The 19928-nt window shown below is 35.9% G+C and overlaps 1 protein-coding gene across 1 annotated transcript; it reads right to left on the bottom strand.

Moving 5' to 3' along the window:
* Window positions 1-13433: 13433 nt before the first annotated feature.
* LOC138403105 (patched domain-containing protein 3-like) lies at window positions 13434-17955 on the bottom strand. The gene has a single exon (XM_069502270.1). The coding sequence runs from the start codon at window positions 17280-17282 to the stop codon at window positions 14439-14441; it is 2844 nt and encodes a 947-aa protein (XP_069358371.1). The 5' UTR covers window positions 17283-17955; the 3' UTR covers window positions 13434-14438.
* Window positions 17956-19928: the final 1973 nt, after the last annotated feature.

Genomic DNA, 19928 nt, shown 5'->3' on the forward strand with positions numbered 1-19928 from the left:
CATATTTTGAACTGTAGCCCTGTGGAATCTATCAAGGAAGTTGCACAGATAGATTTACAGTATCAATAATACCTAATCGTAAGTGTATGATTAGTTACATATCATACAGTCAATGACATACCTACAGTTATCGGATAATTACTTCAAGCAGATATCTGCATAGCCTGATACAGAGACCTCTAAGTTTTCTAAACGTTTAGGTACCTATTTTGTTATTTTTAGATAGTATGCGCACGTAAAGTGTTATCGATAGATATATCGAACATGAGAGCGGCAGCAGTTCAATATTTTTTAAATTTTAGGCCTCTTTCTAATTAGTCGGATAATATATGGCAATGATTGCACCATTTTGGTTAGCGTCTATCATTTGTAATTTCTGAATTATAATAATAAATTGAACGAGCAAAGCAATGCCACTAGGGGTGAGATTTATAGAGCGCACTCTGACTTAGCTTTCGACTAGGTCGCGGTCTAGGTTAGCTTAGACTTAAGACAGAGTTAAAACGACACAGAGACTATATTATCTCTCACATAAATCTGTCTCGTTTTAACTCAATCTTAAGTCTGATCAAAGTCAAAGTGCGCTCTATAGATCTCAGCTGAGTCTAGGTACACCTACAATAATACGGTGTAATCACTAAAATAGCGATCGTCTTCACAACCTTATCAATTGAAAAATTGCACAGTGGAAGGTGGTAGTACTAAAAGCTTGGTAATCTAACTAACCAATATAAGTAGTACAATAATAATATAATCAATACACTTAGGTATACCCAGATACAAAATAAACTTTAACAGGTCCTGTTTCCTATTCTTACCAATAAAGTAATTAATCAATAGCTGAACGGAGTCATCAAGTACCTAATCAAAGTCCATAAAATATTTTCTTTATTTAAGGAACCCAAAAATCAGTACATATTATCTAATCCCTATAACTATATAATAATCCTCTAATCAGGGGGCACGGTAGTGCCCCCGCCAAGACGAGCCAAACTAAAGGACGGATACGTACCTTTTCTCGAAGCGTTTCGTCGTATTTTCGAGCAGTCATAGCTTTGGTCTGGATGACGCTAGAAAGCTGAAATTTTCAGGATATTATTATACTATATCAATAATCATACACAATCGTGTTCACATCACTAGGTATACCACGGATGGAAAAATCACTTACATATTACCTTCTACTTAAACACCTACAAAAATTGCAGTCTTACTTATGCTCGCGACTTCGTCCGCGTGGAATACACAAATTTCAAACCCCTATATTACCCCCTCAGGCGTTAAGTTTTCGATAATCCTTTCTTAGCGGATGTCTACGTCATTATGACATACCTATCTGCATGCCAAATTTCAGCCCGATCCGTCCAGTGGTTTGAGCTGTATGTTGATAGAGCAGTCAGTCAATCAGTCAGTCACCTTTTCCTTTTATTTATATAGATAATCACAATAATTATAAAATGTATATACTTAGTAATTAAATACCTTAAGGCAAGCCGCAAGGCATGATGAAGTTATACCTTTACTTTATACTTATTATATTTTTTTAATAAAACAAATTTTTTATAAAAACTGTTGTTTAATTTCGTCAAAACTTAAAATCCTTTAAGTAAAGTCGGTATTTACATTGATTAATGATAATGTGTCACCATTATCATATCTACCATTTCTACAGGCTTCCTTGGACGAAATCACGATACCTACCTACATTCTGTGATATTATCCATGTCCCAATACATTAGCTTGACTGCGGTAGAATGACAGCTACGTCTAGCCTTACACATGCAAATGATGTAAAAACTTACCAAAAATTTGGTTGTGTTATGGAGTAATGCTGATTCAAAAATCTGCTTATATGGAGCTCAAAAATAGACTTGAAAGGATATGGCTGTTGATGGTGTAATAAGTAAGCTCTAGTTATCTAAATATATAAAATTCAAAGTCCTGACTGACTGTCATAGATATCAACGCACAGCCTAAACCGCTGGTCCTAAAGACATGAAATTTGGAGGGTCTATTCTTTGTACAGAGTAGGTATCCACTAAGAAAGGATTTTTCGAAATTCCACCCCGAAGTAGGTTAAATGGGGGATGGAAGTTTGTATGAAAGTCGGTCATTTTTCAAGTTATTTGCATGAAAATTGGTATTTGGGTTTAAGGTCACAAATGAAGAAATACGTGTTTCAGGTTTTTTGGAAAATTCGCCCATAAGGGTGGTAAAATAGGGGATGTAAGTTTGTATGTGAAATCAACGCACAGCCTAAACCGTTGGTCCTAAAGACATGAAATTTGGAGGGTCTATTCTGTGTACAGAGTAGGTATCCACTAAGAAAGGATTTTTCGAAATTTCACCCCTAAGTGGGTTAAATGGGGGATGGAAGTTTGTATGAAAGTCGGTAATTTTTCAAGCTATTTGCATGAAAATTGGTATTTGGGTTTTCGGTTACAAATGAAGAAATACGTGTTTAAGAATTTTTGGAAAATTTGCCCATAAGGGTGGTAAAATAGGGGATGTAAGATTGTATGGGAAAGTTTTAATTATTAATATTATTAACTTGATATTTGGAAAATAGGTTTTTTCTTGAGGTTAGGTGTCAGCTAAGAAACGACTATGAGAAACACCCCCCTAAAGGGATGAAATGGGGGTTAGAAGGTTATATGAAAGTCCTATGTTTTTGAAGTTAGGGACGTGAAAATTGGTATTTAGATTATTAGTTTTAAATAATCTATAATCTATCTATATATATATAAAAATTCAAAGTCCTGACTGACTGACTGACTGACTGACTGACTGACATAGATATCAACGCACAGCCTAAACCGCTTGTCTTAAAGACATGAAATTCGGAGGGTCTACTCTTTGTACAGAGTAGGTATCCACTAAGAAAGGATTTTTTGAAATTCCACCCCAAAGTGGGTTAAATGGGGGATGGAAGTTTGTATGAAAGTCGGTTATTTTTCAAGTTATTTGCATGAAAATTGGTATTTGGGTTTTAGGTCACAAATGAAGAAGTATGTGTTTCAGGTTTTTTGGAAAATTTGCCCATAATGGTGGTAAAATAGGGGATGTAAGTTTGTATGTGAAATCAACGCACAGCCTTAAACCGTTGGTCCTAAAGACATGAAATTTGGAGGGTCTATTCTTTGTACAGATTAGGTATCCACTAAGAAAGGATTTTTCGAAATTCCACCCCTAAGTGGGTTAAATGGTGGATGGAAGTTTGTATGAAAGTCGGTAATTTTTCAAGCTATTTGCATAAAAATTGGTATTTGGGTTTTCGGTTACAAATGAAGAAATACGTGTTTTAGACTTTTTGGAAAATTTGCCCATAAGGGTGGTAAAATAGGGGATGTAAGTTTGTATGTGAAATCAACGCACAGCCTAAACCGTTGGTCCTAAAGACATGAAATTTGGAGGGTCTATTCTTTGTACAGAGTAGGTATCCACTAAGAAAGGATTTTTCGAAATTCCACCCCTAAGTGGGTTAAATGGGGGATGGAAGTTTGTATGAAAGTCGGTAATTTTTCAAGCTATTTGCATGAAAATTGGTATTTGGGTTTTCGGTTACAAATGAAGAAATACGTGTTTTAGAATTTTTGGAAAATTTGCCATAAGGGTGGTAAAATAGGGGATGTAAGAGTGTATGGGAAAGTTTTAATTATTAATATTATTAACTTGATATTTGGAAAATATGTTTTTTCTTGAGGTTAGGTGTCAGCTAAGAAATGACTATGAGAAACACCCCCCTAAAGGGATGAAATGGGGGTTAGAAGGTTATATGAAAGTCCTATGTTTTTGAAGTTAGGGACGTGAAAATTGGTATTTAGATTATTAGTTTTAAATAATCTATAATCTATCTATATATATAAAAAATTCAAAGTCCTGACTGACTGACTGACTGACTGACTGACTGACATAGATATCAACGCACAGCCTAAACCGCTGGTCTTAAAGACATGAAATTCGGAGGGTCTATTCTTTGTACAGAGTAGGTATCCACTAAGAAAGGATTTTTCGAAATTCCACTCCTATGTGGGTTAAATGGGGGATGGAAGTATGTATGAAAGTCGGTCAGTTTTCAAGTTTTTTGCATGAAAATTGGTATTTGGGTTTTCGATTACAAATGAAGAAATACGTGTTCCAGGATTTTAGGAAAATTCGCCCATAAGGGTGGTAAAATAGGGGATGTAAGTTTTTATGGGAAAGTTTTAATTATTGATATTATAATTGACTCGAAGTTTTTTCTTGAGGTTAGATGTCAGCTAACTATGAGAAAATAACCCCCCCGCCCCCCCTAAAGGAGTGAAATGGGGGTTGGAAGGTTATATGTGTTATTCGGTGCTGTTCAGAGTGCGTGTCCTGATGTTATAATGTTTGTTTCTGAAAAAAAAATGCCATTTGTTTCCTGTAGGCCACGCGGGCGAAGCTTTTACATAAACCCCGTAAAGGCTGATCTAAGATTTGGTTGCGTTTTGGAGCTATGTCTGTTCAAACATATCTAAATATATAAAAGGAAAAGGTGACTGACTGACTGACTGATCTATCAACGCACAGCTTAAACTACTGGACGGCTCGGGCTGAAATTTGGCATGCAGATAGCTATTATGACGTTAGACGTTAAGCTAGTTGTTAAAATAAAAATGATGATAATTTTTTATTTTTTATTTTGTGATTTGCGATCAGTCCGAGGACTGAGGTCCTGAGGAGGCAAATAGGGTAGGTATAGGTTATTGTTTTGTAGTGGCTGCTCCTCTTTAGGAGCTAGCACTCAACTCTTTATTGCCTATCAATAATAGAGAAAAAGCAAGGTCGAAAACGAAATGAGGAATATGGCTGCTGATAATATAGATATAGCGATTCTCCCGTCTGTGGCCTGATGGCCTTAGGTAAATAAACCTCCGATAAACAAAGCAGGTTATTTAAATATGATTAGGAAATTGTACCTACCTATTGCATAATCAATATTTTATTGGATACCTACTACGAATATAGGTAGCTATAGGCTATATCTAAGTCGATATAAAACATTATAATTATGAAGCTAGAAATTTTTAATGGCATCAACACAGTGGCATCAATCCCAGCCCAGGCCATAATAAAATTAAAAGGTGCTATTTTCGTTGCATTTTTGATCTACGTTAAAATTATTGATACCTATTTAATAATTATAGTTGAGTAATTGGATTTAATATTAAAGAGTAGGTAGACAACTTACTTAGTTACTTATTCTTTAAACCGAAATCGCTTCGCTTTTTAAATTTATCGTTTTCCCGTGGGAAAATGTTATTTTTCCGGGATAAAAGTAGTCTATGTCCGTTCTCGGGATGTAGGTACCTAAGCTAACTTTATACCAAATCCCGTTGAAATTGGTTGAACGATAATATCATGCTTTTGAATTTTCCGCGTTCCTATGGGAACATGTTATTTCTCCGGGATACAAAGTAGAGTATGAAAATATGTAACATCCTTTCCTGGGATGAAAGGTAACATTGTACCAAATTTCATCAAAATCGGTTGAACAGATGGGCCGTGAAAAGCCAGCAGACAGACAGACACACTGTCGCATTTAATATATTAGTATGGAAGTATGGATTATTAACTAATCACTCCTCACTGACACCACCATTAGTTATTAGTATCTACATTTTACCCATGCGAAGCCGGGGCGGGTCGCTAGTTTTTTATTAAATCCTAAAGAAAATGCTATTATAGATATAGGTATATTAAGGTAGGTCAACATCGCCATACCTACAAGGTCAGGTGATTTTGTGTACCTACCTAATACGTCGCAGTTTTATCAGATGATTGATTAAGTAATTAATTATCACTTCTTTACTTTTGTATCACTTTTATAATTTTGTAGACATACTTAATTTATTTAAAATTTGATCTTATATATCTTTTTTTAGGGTTCCGTACCTCAAAAGTATAACGATGACTTGGAGAAGCAAATTCAGAAAAATCCGAAAGCCTTTTGGACGTTCTTGAAGAGCAAACGGAAAAATACTAACCCTTATCCAGCTGCTATGAATAATGGGGTTTTGTCATCTACTAGTGGAGCTGAGATCTGTAATATGTTCTCAAAACATTTTGCCTCGGTTTACGATGGCGCTGAGAGCTACTGTAACTTAGATTCTTCCTCTCATTTACGAAAAATCCTCAACTTAGGTAATAGCGAGAACTTTGCTACTATAGAAATAAGTCAGATTGATATTCTTAAAAAGCTTAAAGGCCTAAATGTTGCGAAAGGTGCGGGACCTGACAACTTACCACCGGCATTTCTAAAACGATGCGCTATTTGTTTAACCTTGCCTTTGTATCTAATTTTTAAAGCCTCTTTATGCTCTGGCACTTTTCCATCTCTTTGGAAACGAGCAAAAGTTGTCCCGATATACAAAAGTGACGATGAGAAGGATATTCGCAACTATAGGCCCATATCGATCCTCTCCGTTTTCGCCAAAGTCTTTGAATCGTTAGTATGTCCATTGATTCAAATTCACTTCAAGCGCTTCGTTTCCGAACATCAACATGGATTTCTTCCAGGTAGGTCCACTGCCACTAACCTGGTTAGTTTCACAACCGCCTTATCCAATGCTATTGATTCGCAGAAACAGGTTGATACCATCTATACTGACTTCAAGAAGGCATTCGATAAAGTGCCTCACGGTATTCTAGTCGAAAAATTATCGTTTTATGGGTTTTCTGGTCCAGTGTTGCAGTGGCTTACATCGTACTTGCATGACCGTTCTTTTTATGTAGTAGTAAATGGTTTTAGCTCTTCAATAAGTATGATTACGTCAGGTATTCCTCAGGGGTCGCATCTTGGGCCCATTCTGTTCAATATATATATTAACGACATTATATTTTGCTTTGAAAATTCTACACCGTACTTATATGCAGATGATCTAAAATTTATGAGAATAATATATTCGCCGGATGATTCAACTCTACTACAGAACGATCTAAATAGATTAACAACCTGGTGTGAATCTAATGGCATGCAACTTAATACTAATAAATGTCTTCATATTAAATTTACTCGAAAGATCAATATCTTACCAACACAATACAATTTGAATGGCAATAGTCTGAAGGAAGTAGAGCTAATACGAGACTTGAGTGTTACGTTAGATAGAAAACTAACCTATCTTAACCACATAGAAAATGTAATAAACAAAGCTTCAAAATTGTTGGGATTTATTATGCGACAAGGTCGAACTTTTAAAGAATCTAAGACGAAAATCACACTTTACAATAGCCTTGTCCGCAGTCAACTAGAGTATTGTAGTATCGTTTGGCGTCCACATTATGCAACTCACTATTTAAGGCTAGAGCGTATCCAGAAAAGATTTATGTGGCACCTATCATACTCAGCGAAGATCTACAAAACAGTAATTTCTTATAAAAAAAGACTAACCTATTTTAAAATGATGACACTAGAACAAAGAAGAGATTTGCTAGATCTAATGTTTTTATACAAATTACTGAGAAACAACTTAGATTGCCCCAGCTTACTAAATAAAATCAATTTCACAGCACCAAAGAGATATCCCCGTCACGCTATTACTCCTTTTGTACCTCCACGCACCCGAACTGTCTTTGGCGCCAACTCCATCATCCCTCGATTATGTAAATTATGTAATAAATTCAGTCAGTCACTTGATATCAACATAAATCCACCTGGCACGTTTCGAAAACTAGTTATAAGTAACTTAATTAGACAATCAAACTAATTGTGTTAAGAAACGTTCTCTGTGTACCTACTTATTCGCAGAAATATCTATCACTTTTCTAAACATTCTTTTTTAACTATTCTTACTCCTAGGTTAACTTAACTTTACTATAGTTTTAGATTTATTTAATTACCATTGCACCTTGAATAATTTTTGTTTTTTGTGTTTTCACTATTTCGGAAAGTTTTAGCTACTTTTTGTATTATTTTACTTATATGATTAATAATTGTTTGCATATGTAAATTGTGTGAATGTGCATGTAGTGTTTGCTTTCAAATGATTTTACAAACAACGTCATGTAATTTAACTTTATGTAATTTAAGATCATTTTTGTAAAAATCGCTAGCGAACCTTTTCAATAAAAATAAAATAAATAAAAGGAAAAACGGGACCCTTATAGGATCACTTTGTTGTCTGTCTGTCTGTCCGTCTGTCTGTCAAGAATCCTACAGGGTACTTCCCGTTGACCTAGAATCATGAAATTTGGTAGGTAGGTGGGTCTTATAGCTGGTATTAGGGGTAAATCTGAAAACCGTGAATTTGTGGTTATACCTATCACACAAAAAAAAATTAAATTGTGGTCATGAACTAATAATTAGTATTTTCATATTTCAAAGTAAGATAACTGTATCAAGTGGGGTATCATATTATAAAAGGGCTTCACCTGTGCATTCTAAAACAATTTTTTATTTATTTTTATCCAACATAGTTTTTGAATTATCGTGCAAAATGTTAAAAAAATACGACTGTAGTACGGAACCCTCGTTGCTCGAGCCTGACTCGCACTTGGCCGGTTTTTAATCAATAGACTAGTTAGCCCTCTGCGCTTGGCTGCAATCAAACCAGCTGGCAAGTGATGATGATGCTGCCTGATGGAGCACGCTTGCCTACAACCTTCCTCATCCACAGGCCCATCTTTCCCACTAGGCACTCTGGGCACGTGCTCAGGGCCCACGATAGATAGGGGCTCACTAGTCCCTGCTAGATCACCAAACTATAACCGACCGACCGATATTTTATTACCGAAAAACATATTTATTTCGATCAAAAAATCAAAGGTGAAAAAGGCCCACTCAAACAGAGGATTATAGAGATAGTTAACTATAGTCAAGACTGATCTTATATTCGATCCTTCTTGTTTACCCCCGACCATCGATACCCCCGACCCACTACTCTGTCATGGTCATAGATCATAGAGCCTAGAGGCCCAATTATTCTAATGTGCCCAGGGCCTCCAATAGGTTAAAGATGGCCCTGCTCATCCACCCACTGGCCACTATTGTTTTAATAATTTAATGGATTGATTGAGAGACAAACAAACACACTTTCGCATTTATAATATTATGGGTAGTGGTATAAGTACATAGAGGTCGATGTTTTCGACTTATAGTTTACAGATTTGTCTAAATGAATTAGCACCATTAAATAGCTACCTACCTAAAATAAATCTAAGTAGGTAGGTACCTACACAAATAGGCACAAGAACGGTTAATTAAATACGCTCGGCTCCTTTGATAAGATATAAATAGGTAATTATTATGTATAGGTACGAGATCAGAGTAGGGATATCTACTCGTGTGATCAGAGGTCGTTAACTCGTAAATCGACAGCTGTTAGAATAAAACTAGTCAAGTTCCTTTTTTTCTTGCAGTGTTTCGTGTAGGTACCTAATAGGTACCTAGGTATGTATGTAGGTAGGTACCCTTTTTTTTAAAACTGTCATTTGTTTCGTGGTAGGTACAATAAAGAATATACATACATATACATAATATATGTACTATATTATGTAGGTAAGTAAAATTAAAAAACTTTGCCGAGCAACAAAATCAATTTTCAGACAAAATAGTTTCTGTGGGTGACTTGTTTCTATCACTATGAGACGGATTGTACCTACCCATTACATTTCAAATAAAAAACTATTATATATTATTATAAATTATAACTATTATCTATAAATTATCTTGGGCTAAAATATTTGGGATTCTTTCAATAATAGGTAGGTATGACAAAGGAGACGTGTCACGTGGACGAGTGACAAGTCTCGTTTACGAGTACATCAGTAGGTAGGTATAATCCCGCAAATTGCTATTACGCTGGAACCATGTCTCATTAACATCAGTCGCCGAAATAAAAATATACCATCAGCTCGAAACTTCAGTCAGACTTATACTAACTTTCAGTTTTCATGTTCAGAAGATCTTAGTCTTACACTTAAATAGTAAGTAAATAAGTAAGTACATTGTTCAACAAGGTAGGTTACTACTAAACATATTGAGTTGTTTAATCATGTGCCCCTAGTCCTACTCTTCACCAATGTGCCTTATCACCAGTATCGAAGCATGCATTCAATATCACAATGACACAAATTCCAAATCTCGATGAAGATTATTTTACGATGCGTCGAACGCAGCACGCGCTAGAATTTGCATAGCCAGTTTTATAAAGGTTTGTACGCACCTGAGCGGCGCGGCGCGGCGCTTCAGCGAGCTGCACGTCGCGGCACAGAGCTTCAAAATATCATTTCTATCATTTTGTATGGCGCATATCGCACTAGAGCGGCGCTGCACAGCGCTTCACCGCGCGTTGCCGCGCGGCACGGCTGGAGAGAATATTTTGAAGCGCAGCGAAGCGACGCGCAGTGCAGTGACGCTAGTGCGACATACCCAGCGGCGCGGCGCGGCGCTTCAGTATGCGTACGTCGCTCGAATAAGATACACGCGCATCTTGTTAGGTATTTAAAGTACAGGCAAGAATCGGCAAGATAGACCTCAAAATAAATAACGTAGGTTTAATTTTTGGCACATGACGTGTTCCTCATGCTCTTAGAAGTATATCCTCAAAGGTCCCAACCCCTAGGATGTCGGCTTCCCCCCTTCCCAGTGTCTAAATGTATAAATGTCTCTCCGAGCGTTATGAGAAAACATCAATGGTAAAAATAATCCTGATTAAATAACTATAATATATTATGTACATATTATACCTACCTACTTCATCTAGGTAGAATTAATAGTTTCGGAAATATGCCTACCTATTGTTGTACTTGTGTTTATATTATACTAGCTTATGCCCGCGACGTCGTCCGCGTGGACTACACAAATCTCGAACCCCTATTTTAGGGTTCCGTACCTCAAAAGGAAAAACGGAACTCTTATAGGATCACTTTGTTGTCTGTCTGTCTGTCTGTCTGTCTGTCTGTCTGTCTGTCCGTCTGTGTGTCAAGAAACCTACAGGGTACTTCCCGTTGACCTAGAATCATGAAATTTGGCAGGTAGGTAGATCTTATAGCTGACATTTGGGGAAAAATCTGAAAACCTTGAATTTAGAGTAAGATCACACAAAAAAAATTAAATTGTGGTCATGAACTAATAATTAGTATTTTCAACTTTCGAAGTGAGTGACTATACCAAGTGGGGTATCATATGAAAGGTCTTCACCTGTACATTCAAAAACTGATTTTTATGCATCATATTTTTTGAATTATCGTGCAAAATGTCGAAAAAATACGACTGTAGTACGGAACCCTCATTGCGCGAGCCTGATTCGCACTTGGCCGGTTTTTTCTCTTCGATAATTCGTTCTTCTTCTGCACAACAAAGAAATAATAATCAAATCCTCTTCACTGTCGCTCATCTTGCGACGTTGTTGCTCGTACGCGAACGGGTATAAAAGTGACGCGCAAGTACCCCCCCGGTGACGCTGTAGCGGCCAATAGGGCCTACGCAGCATAGTCAATCCGAAACAACAAAAAGACGCGAGGTGCCGCGTACTGAAGTTGTAGTGCGGTAGGCACCGTCGAGCGGCCTGAGGTGACGCGTTCTGCAGTCGGACTGAAGCGCCGCGCCGCGCCGCTCAGGTGCGTACGAACCTTTATACTTACATAAAAACCGATAAAGTGCGTGTCGGGCCACGCGCGGTGTAGGGTTCCGTAGTCGCCATTCACAATATACTAGCTGTTTTACCTACACATCTTACAACTGTTAGGATCTTAATTTAATTAGCTTCAAAATTGCATTATATTTTTTATTTTTACATTGGCAACTTTATTTTTAAATAGACTATCAGTTGTCATTCTGGAGTTTTGACGCTAGTTGGCGTAAAACGGCGGAAACCAATCAGATTCTTAATTGTCACGTTGGCAATTCTAATTTTCAAATACTATTTTGTCATTGGTTGACGCCGGTTGGCGCAGAGCGGTGGGACCAATGAGGTTGGGTTTCTCCCACCCTGACGGTTGGAAGCTGGACGAGAGGGTTCGTTGGTTTTAGCGGACACTTTCGAGAGAGATCCTGTGTTGTTTATAAGTGCAAGCTGTGAGAATAGTGTTGTTAGCAGTTATTATAGTAAAACTAAGAGAATGATTAAAGTGATTATTTATGAGTAATATGGTAGCATCATTTCCGAGAGCCTTCATCGCAATCCTACGTAGGGTCAAGCTTATACAACTAACTACTTCATCTACTTAAGTAATTCTCTATGACATATCAAAAATTTGCAATCGAAAAATGTTAGTTTTCACACACCCACAATATTTCTGAAATCTCAATAAACGATAGGTACCCCACACCATGATTAAGACGAGAAAAAAAACCTTTATGTGTAGGGGAATCATCATCATCAACAACCGATAGGAGTCCACAGCTGGACTGGACATATTATGTAGTTATGTATTAAACATCGAAAAACATCGTGAGGATACCTGCATGCCTCAGAGTTCTCCATACTATTCTCAAAGGTGTGTGAAGTCTACCAATCCGCACATGGCCAGCGTGGTAGACGACTTTCAAAACGACGTGACGTTCTCTGTAGTGAGCCGGCGCGATGGGTTGATCATGATGAAGATAAGTGAGAAAACAAGTAATCCAATCTGAAGTTGACCATAGCGGTGTGCTAAAACTACACAAGCCCAGCTGGGATCTGTTTTTTTTTACTTTTCACACGAAAAAAGGGTAGATATAATATAATGTTTTCAGGGTTCATGTTGTTATTTAATTAGGATGTATGGGGAATTGTAAGAATCCTTACTAACATCATCCCGAGTGTCACTGTGGGTATAATTTTTTTGACAAAATTCAATATATGGCGCCATTTTCAGATGTGATTTTTTTTCATTTTTTTTGTTTTTCGAGGTGTTATTCCCGTTGAGTCACACCCCCGTGTGTAACACTGTGACACAAAGAGCAGTCGTGTGTTTAATTTTTTTTAATTACGACTTGTTTGCAATGCGCAGTTATACGTCTCGTGTTCAGAATTCAAATTAGACAACTTTATTTGCACGCACTATACACGTGGATTGGATTTAACTAGGTACCTATCTGCCTGCGATACTGCCCGTTAAATTGATTGATACATGGATTGACATAATTTTAGCAATTTGACTTGTAGGTAACTAGCTTATGCGTTGCAGTGCAACTTGCACTTCACCTTTTATATTATGCTTTATAGTGGTCATGCCAGAACCTTCACGTAAGTGTTAACAACAACTGTAGGTAAATTCTAAGTTTCAACTCAATCGAATGAACGATGCACGAACGCATAGGTAATTAACGAACACACAAACTTTAATTTTGTAATATAGGTACGTATTTAGATAAGAAGATTAATACAATAACAAATACGCACAATGACAATATGTTATTCCTCGCTATCAAATCCGCACGATAACAAATCGAGTCAACGCAGTAGTTAACATTAAAAAATAAACAATTCTGCAATCAAATCAATTTATTTTATTTAAAAAATATATCTGATGTCATTCATGTACTTAGTGAGCAGATATGTAACAACAATGTATCTTACAAAGTTAGATATACTTATGATTATGTCGACATCACAGGAGACCGAAGAGCTGGCAGCTCTATACCTTGGACAAAGAATTAGCCTAGCTATTCAAAGGGGGAACGCTGCCAGTATCTTCGGAACCTTGCCTAAAGGGACTCCTTTTAATAATATATTTTAGTTATAATATTATATTTCTTATGATTACAAAAAATAAGATAAAAATTTTAACTAATTAGTAGTACAAAAATATTCAAGGTTAAAATACAAAAATATATAAAATATTCATGTCCTCAAACTATTTAACTAGTTCCCCTGGTCTATGAAAAACCAGTCTTCTACCCGAGATACATTTTTGGTATAAAACATTAGTATTGTGCGGAAAAAGCACTAACAAAAGAAAAATAACACAATATAAGAAAAGTAACTAGGTATAATATGGATTACATCATAGCTTTCATTAATTTAATCCAATTAGCACATATTTTATTATTGAGACAATAATATCAGAGTGACAACATATAATAATAATCATCATGTAAACATTATTATATAAAACATTAACGCGTCTCAGATATGAAAAATTACTTACCTATCTACCTATATAATTATCAATTCCAATATATTTACGAGTAAATTGAGTAATTAATTCAATGTACATACATTAATAATTTGCTAGCACCAACTCTTTGCTTTTATCTAGCTATACTTATACTAAATAAATTATATATTACATTACTACATTAACATTACGTAAGTTAAAAAATATTCAGGAGTTTTTTACATACTTATTGATTTTACCTATTTTATAAGAAGCGCCTATTGAAACCAATTATTTGTACTTTTCGTTATCTTATTATAACTAGCCTTCAAACTTATTTTCACAAGGTTTATGTACCTACTCATTTTCTATACAAAAAAATCACTCTAAAATTATCCCTCAGCTATTTGTTTCGCTTTATCGTGAACCTTTCTATTTAACTCCACAGCTTCTGGAGATTTTAATTCGTTCTCATCACGATTCCTGTGCCCTTTCGGTCCGATTAATGATAAAACTACGGGCAAAAAGAGCAAACCGCTAAAGAGCCCAAAAAGTATTACAAGTAAAAATATTTTGAAAAATGATTGGAATGTGTATGCTTTAGACATACTAAGAAGCGATAACGAAAGTAACGTAGATCCACCACCTAACAACACAGCAGAACCAATCGAAGTGACCGTCTTGAAAGCTCTTTCATTACGACTGCCTTGAGTGATAGTTAAGAAAGTATGACCAACGTGCGCAGCGTAATCTACACATAAACCTATCGCAAGTTCGAGACCAATACAGCAAACAATGTCGACAGTCATGCCCCATCTCTGCATCCAACCTAGAACATTAACTATAGTAAGCAAAACGCAAATAAATATCCACAAACACATTTGAAGATTCGTTATTAGTACAATTGTACAAACCATAACACAAAATAAAGCTAATTCTATATTTCGTTCAACTTCAATTGCAATAATTTCATCAGTGACCCAATTTCCAAAAACTTTAGACCAGACACTGCGATAACCAGACCCTGACGTTATATTAGCCGACTTCACGATATCTTTAATACGATGCATTGCAGGAATATATACCGCAGGTCCTTCGAACCTGATAAACCTGAACGATATTGATGAAGCTGTAATGGCGCTAATAGTTTTACCGCAAGAAAGATTATCTGTAAATTTAAAATTAATTTGAAACCTCCCACCAACGGGGCTAAACAAAAATCTTGACAAGTATTTTTTAAACTGTTCATCTGATATAGCTTCTGTTTTGTTTAATAAATCACGTTTAAAATTTTTTAAGACGTAACCGTGAAAAACTTCTACCCAGGTTATGACTTCAGTTATATATGACTCATTCCTTATGACCTGTATCATGTCATATAAATTTATAAACTCCGCATTGTAATTCATATCGCCCAAAAACACCATTGCAGGTTGACCTTCATCAGGATAATACTTCTCGTGAATATTCAAAAATTCTTTATAATATGTATCATCGGGGATGAACCACTTTGGGTCAAATCTTTGTTCTAATTTAAATATTGCATGAATACTAAAACCTGTCATAATTAATGTAAATAAAATGATTATTGCTTTACCGGAAGTTGTTAATATAATATTCTTGTAAACATAGGCTAATAATTTCTGAAATAATGTCGTTTCAGTTGACAAAGTTATTTCCGTTTTATGTTTGTAACAAAATATTAGGCCATTCCTTTGTTCTTTAATTCTTTTAAGATCTAATGTAAAAACTGCTACATAAAACGTAACAGAATAACAAAATATAAAGAACACTCCTACAGCTGCATATATACAAAACGACTTTAATGATGGCAATATTGTGATAGCGCCAATTAATAATGCCACAATGTCTGTAAACGAAGTGATCACTATAGATACCCCTGCATGCTTCAGCATTAGGCCAACCTTGACAGCAGTGCTTTTGTGTGAATCTGTAGCTTGGACCATTTTCCAACACGCATTCATCACAAACATATCATCTACTCCTAATCCCATTAAAAGAAATGGTAAAGATGAATGAACAGGGCCAAACGAGATGCCGACTAAAGAACACAAACCAATTGCTGTTAAATAGGCCATTCCAACGTTTAATAACCCAATGCTACCTAAAGTTAATCTGATTTCTAGCCAGTTACATCGAGAAACTGCACACACAACATAAAAAAACATCAGTATTATGCCAACAGATAACTTATCCATTTCTTGGAACATCGCTTGACCGCTTATATCTGCAAAACTTCTTCCTGCTTCATAATACAATTTGACATTTGTTTCATTGAAATTCAAATTTTGGACGTAGTCTAAAAACTCCTGTTCCCAAAATGCTAAAGGAACAGAGACCCACTCCTCAGTCCCGACTAAGTTTCCAACTTCATTGAGATCAACTTGTGTCATGTTTACATACATATACCAAGTCACTAAAAGTGATTTAGCTGCTACTATGGCACCATTTTCATCTTTCACCACTCCTCCTAACAGATTCGTGTAGTTTACAGGATGACCTGTAATCGGGTTTACTTTGACTGTATTGATTTGATCGATAATTTGATTTTCTGTAATGTCATGAATTGTTGTTTCATTGTTATTCCAAATATCTAGAACGTTATACTGGAGGCAAGCTAACTGAAAACTGCTAAGCAAAACGCAATAAAACCCGTCGTCTAACCAGAGGGAAGGATCTAAATATTCTACATCATATGTATCATGTTTATGTACAGAATTACTAATATTAGATTTTAAGGAGTCTTCAGATCTAGGTTTCCAATTAGAATCAGCTATTGTAACCACAGGAACTTTAAAACATAATTCGTTTAGGGAGTAAGTTTTATTTTGATAATCTATACTGAGTGCATTAACATGATTGGTAATATTTTTAACTAAACGAAAGACGGATGGATCTAAGACATTATCTGCTGTTATCAGTACCTTCTGAATTCTAAAACCAGTCCCAAACTTATCAATATACCAATGAGTGTCATAATAAAAGTCTGAATCTGGAGGAACCCATAAATTCATAGGATTCTTTTCCATATAAAATGTAAATAGTCCACCGCAACACAATAGAACGAACACCCATGTTGCCACAATCACTCTCCATGGATTCCTCGCGACAATCACTCCGAGAGAGAAAAAAACTCTCTCAACAAATGTAACAAAGATCGAAGAAATGTTTTCCCATAGCTGTTGAGGCGACTTGATTTTCTTTTTACTAGGCATAGGTGAAATAGGTAAATTATCACAGAACAGTAACAGTTATGTTAATAATAACAGACAATTATTTGCGTGGGTGATTCCAAAGTTCCATTCAATATCAGGTTACAACACATTTACGGAAGATATTTTGACTTCCGTTCATCACGGACCAATTTTTTTATCACAAAGGTTGTTCATAGATACACTTGGGCACAGTGAAACTCTAAAGTCAGCACTTTTTTCGAACCTAACGGGGGACATCATAATAATATTAGGTAGGTATATCAAATATCCCTTCATAAAAATATACCAATTTTAAATTTACGATTAGCTTGTAAACACCATAAAGTTAGGTAGCAAAAGTCTATTATCACCAATTTTTCACTTGAACCGCAGTTGTCTCCATTGTAATTTAATTACGACTAATGAGCAAATGTTGTAGTGAGATGACTGGATTTTCTTTGTTTATCTTGATTTAAAATTGGCGGGAAGCGCGAAATGCGACCGTAAGCACTGTTGGCGGACTTAAATTATTTAATTGATGGACAACCGGACACTCAGAAATTCTGAGCATTACAAAGTACTCTGTGTTCCGAGCTCAATAACCCAAAGATTACCGTAATATGCGGCATGGGCCCAGAACTAAAATGAACAATATACTTGACAATACGACTGACGAAGTTGACAGTTGACACCTTCCACTTGTTTAGTACCTAGTACGAACGTGGTACGAACATTCCTCCGACTTTTAAAAGTGGCCGTATTGTACTAAACTTTTTTCCCTTTCCCACAGCACAGCACAGCCCATATAATATTTTTCTCGTTACAAAAATACAACAATTAATGCTATCTACGTTCCTTCGATCCTATTGTTGACTTGCAGACCGCAGTCCGCAAGGTCACTCATAATGAATAGCGCCTCGCCCACAGATTTCGAATGGATACACTGCACTTGCAGTATCGAATTTAACATTGTATCGACTATCAATACTAGCTGGTGGATATCGAATTATCGATATTCAGTAATAGAGGTGGGAGGTGCGAGTGTAGCGAACGCAATTTTTGTTAAAAAAACAGAACAGAAAAAAAATTAAAACGAAAGGAAAACGACTTCGGCCATAATAAAATTTTAAAATATAAGGGCCTTTTAAATGAGAGAAGTAAGGGTGAGATAAAACTTCTTAACCAAAATATGGTACTATTCAGAGATAGTTTGCACTCGAAAACTAACATAGGCTTTTTGTTCTGGAAAATGAAAGAGTTCCCACAGGATTAAGAAAGACTCATACCTACGGACGAAGTACCTTGCACGCATCAACTAATATAAAACAAAAGAGAAGCGAGCGCGAAATTTTTGATAAGTAGGTACCTATAGGTATATTCATGAAAAAGCTGTATCACACTACTAATATTATAAAGGCGAAAGTGTGTCCGTCTATCTATCCATTTGTGAAGACACCAAGTTAGTGTAAGAACACCTACCTACCCTAAAAAAAATATTTATCAAAATTTTATTTCACCACTTACTTACACTTACACCTACCCACAGTATTTTAAAAAGACCTATTCAACGATACCCCACATTATGGGGTAGACGAGAAAAAAAATTCATCCCCACTTTACATGTAGGGGAGCTTACCCTAAAAAAATATTTATCAAAATTTTATTTCACCATTTTGTCGGCGTGATTAATATTTATACCCATGCCAAATAACAGATTTCTAGCACTAAGCACTAATAGTCTCTGTGATTACCTAACCAAGGACGGACGGACGGACATGGCGAAACTATGTTCCTTGTTTACTACGGAGCCGTAAAAACATTAGCTTTATATTAGAAACTGGAAACTTGTGTATAGTTTCAGTTATATCCTGTACTTGAACAACAAATACTAAAATTAGATAACTAGCGTAGATAGAGTAGGTAGATGCAGGAACGTTTGCTTTCTCATTCGCACTAAAAAGAGAGCACAGATAAAGTTACTAATGTGATAAACAGAGACGCAGCTAACCTATTTTTTGTCCCTTATCGTGTAACTGGTTTTTTTCAAGAATACATACAAGAAGTTGCAAAACAAACTTTAAGAATTCGTGGCGTAATTGTATTTCTCATGAGTTATTTACTTGTTTTCACATAAAAAACGTTTAATACAAATATTGTTGATCGGTTAATACAAATATTGACTACTAAACAATGGTAATAATCGTCGTGTTATTCATCGTTCCGTCGTGCAATCGCTATTTCATACGCGGTTACACAGTACTTACATCTACCTATTATTCTATCTACGATAACTAGTTATTACATATTATAAAGAAACAAAATTATTTCATTTTTAATGGGTAGCCAGTATTTTTAACATAAACTCAGAGCAGTAAAGCTACCCCGTGGCTACCCCTATAGGTATTCAATGTTCTCTGTGCCGTAAGCCATTTACAAAATATCTATAGGTATTTCGGGATTTGGGGTAACTAGTCTGAGTTTGACATTGACGTTTATATTTCTTCAAGGCTCAATAAAGCTAGAACCCAGAGCCGTAAAACCAGTTTTAAAAAAATTATTTCTTCAAAAGGTAGGCGCCATAGATTATCTACTATGTAGGCGCATAAGATTGTCGTAGATAGAGTAATAAAGGTAGATGCAGTAACGTTTGCTTTCTCATTCGCACTA

Source organism: Maniola hyperantus, chromosome 12 (assembly GCF_902806685.2).
Source record: "Maniola hyperantus chromosome 12, iAphHyp1.2, whole genome shotgun sequence".
Lineage (NCBI taxonomy): Eukaryota > Metazoa > Arthropoda > Insecta > Lepidoptera > Nymphalidae > Maniola > Maniola hyperantus.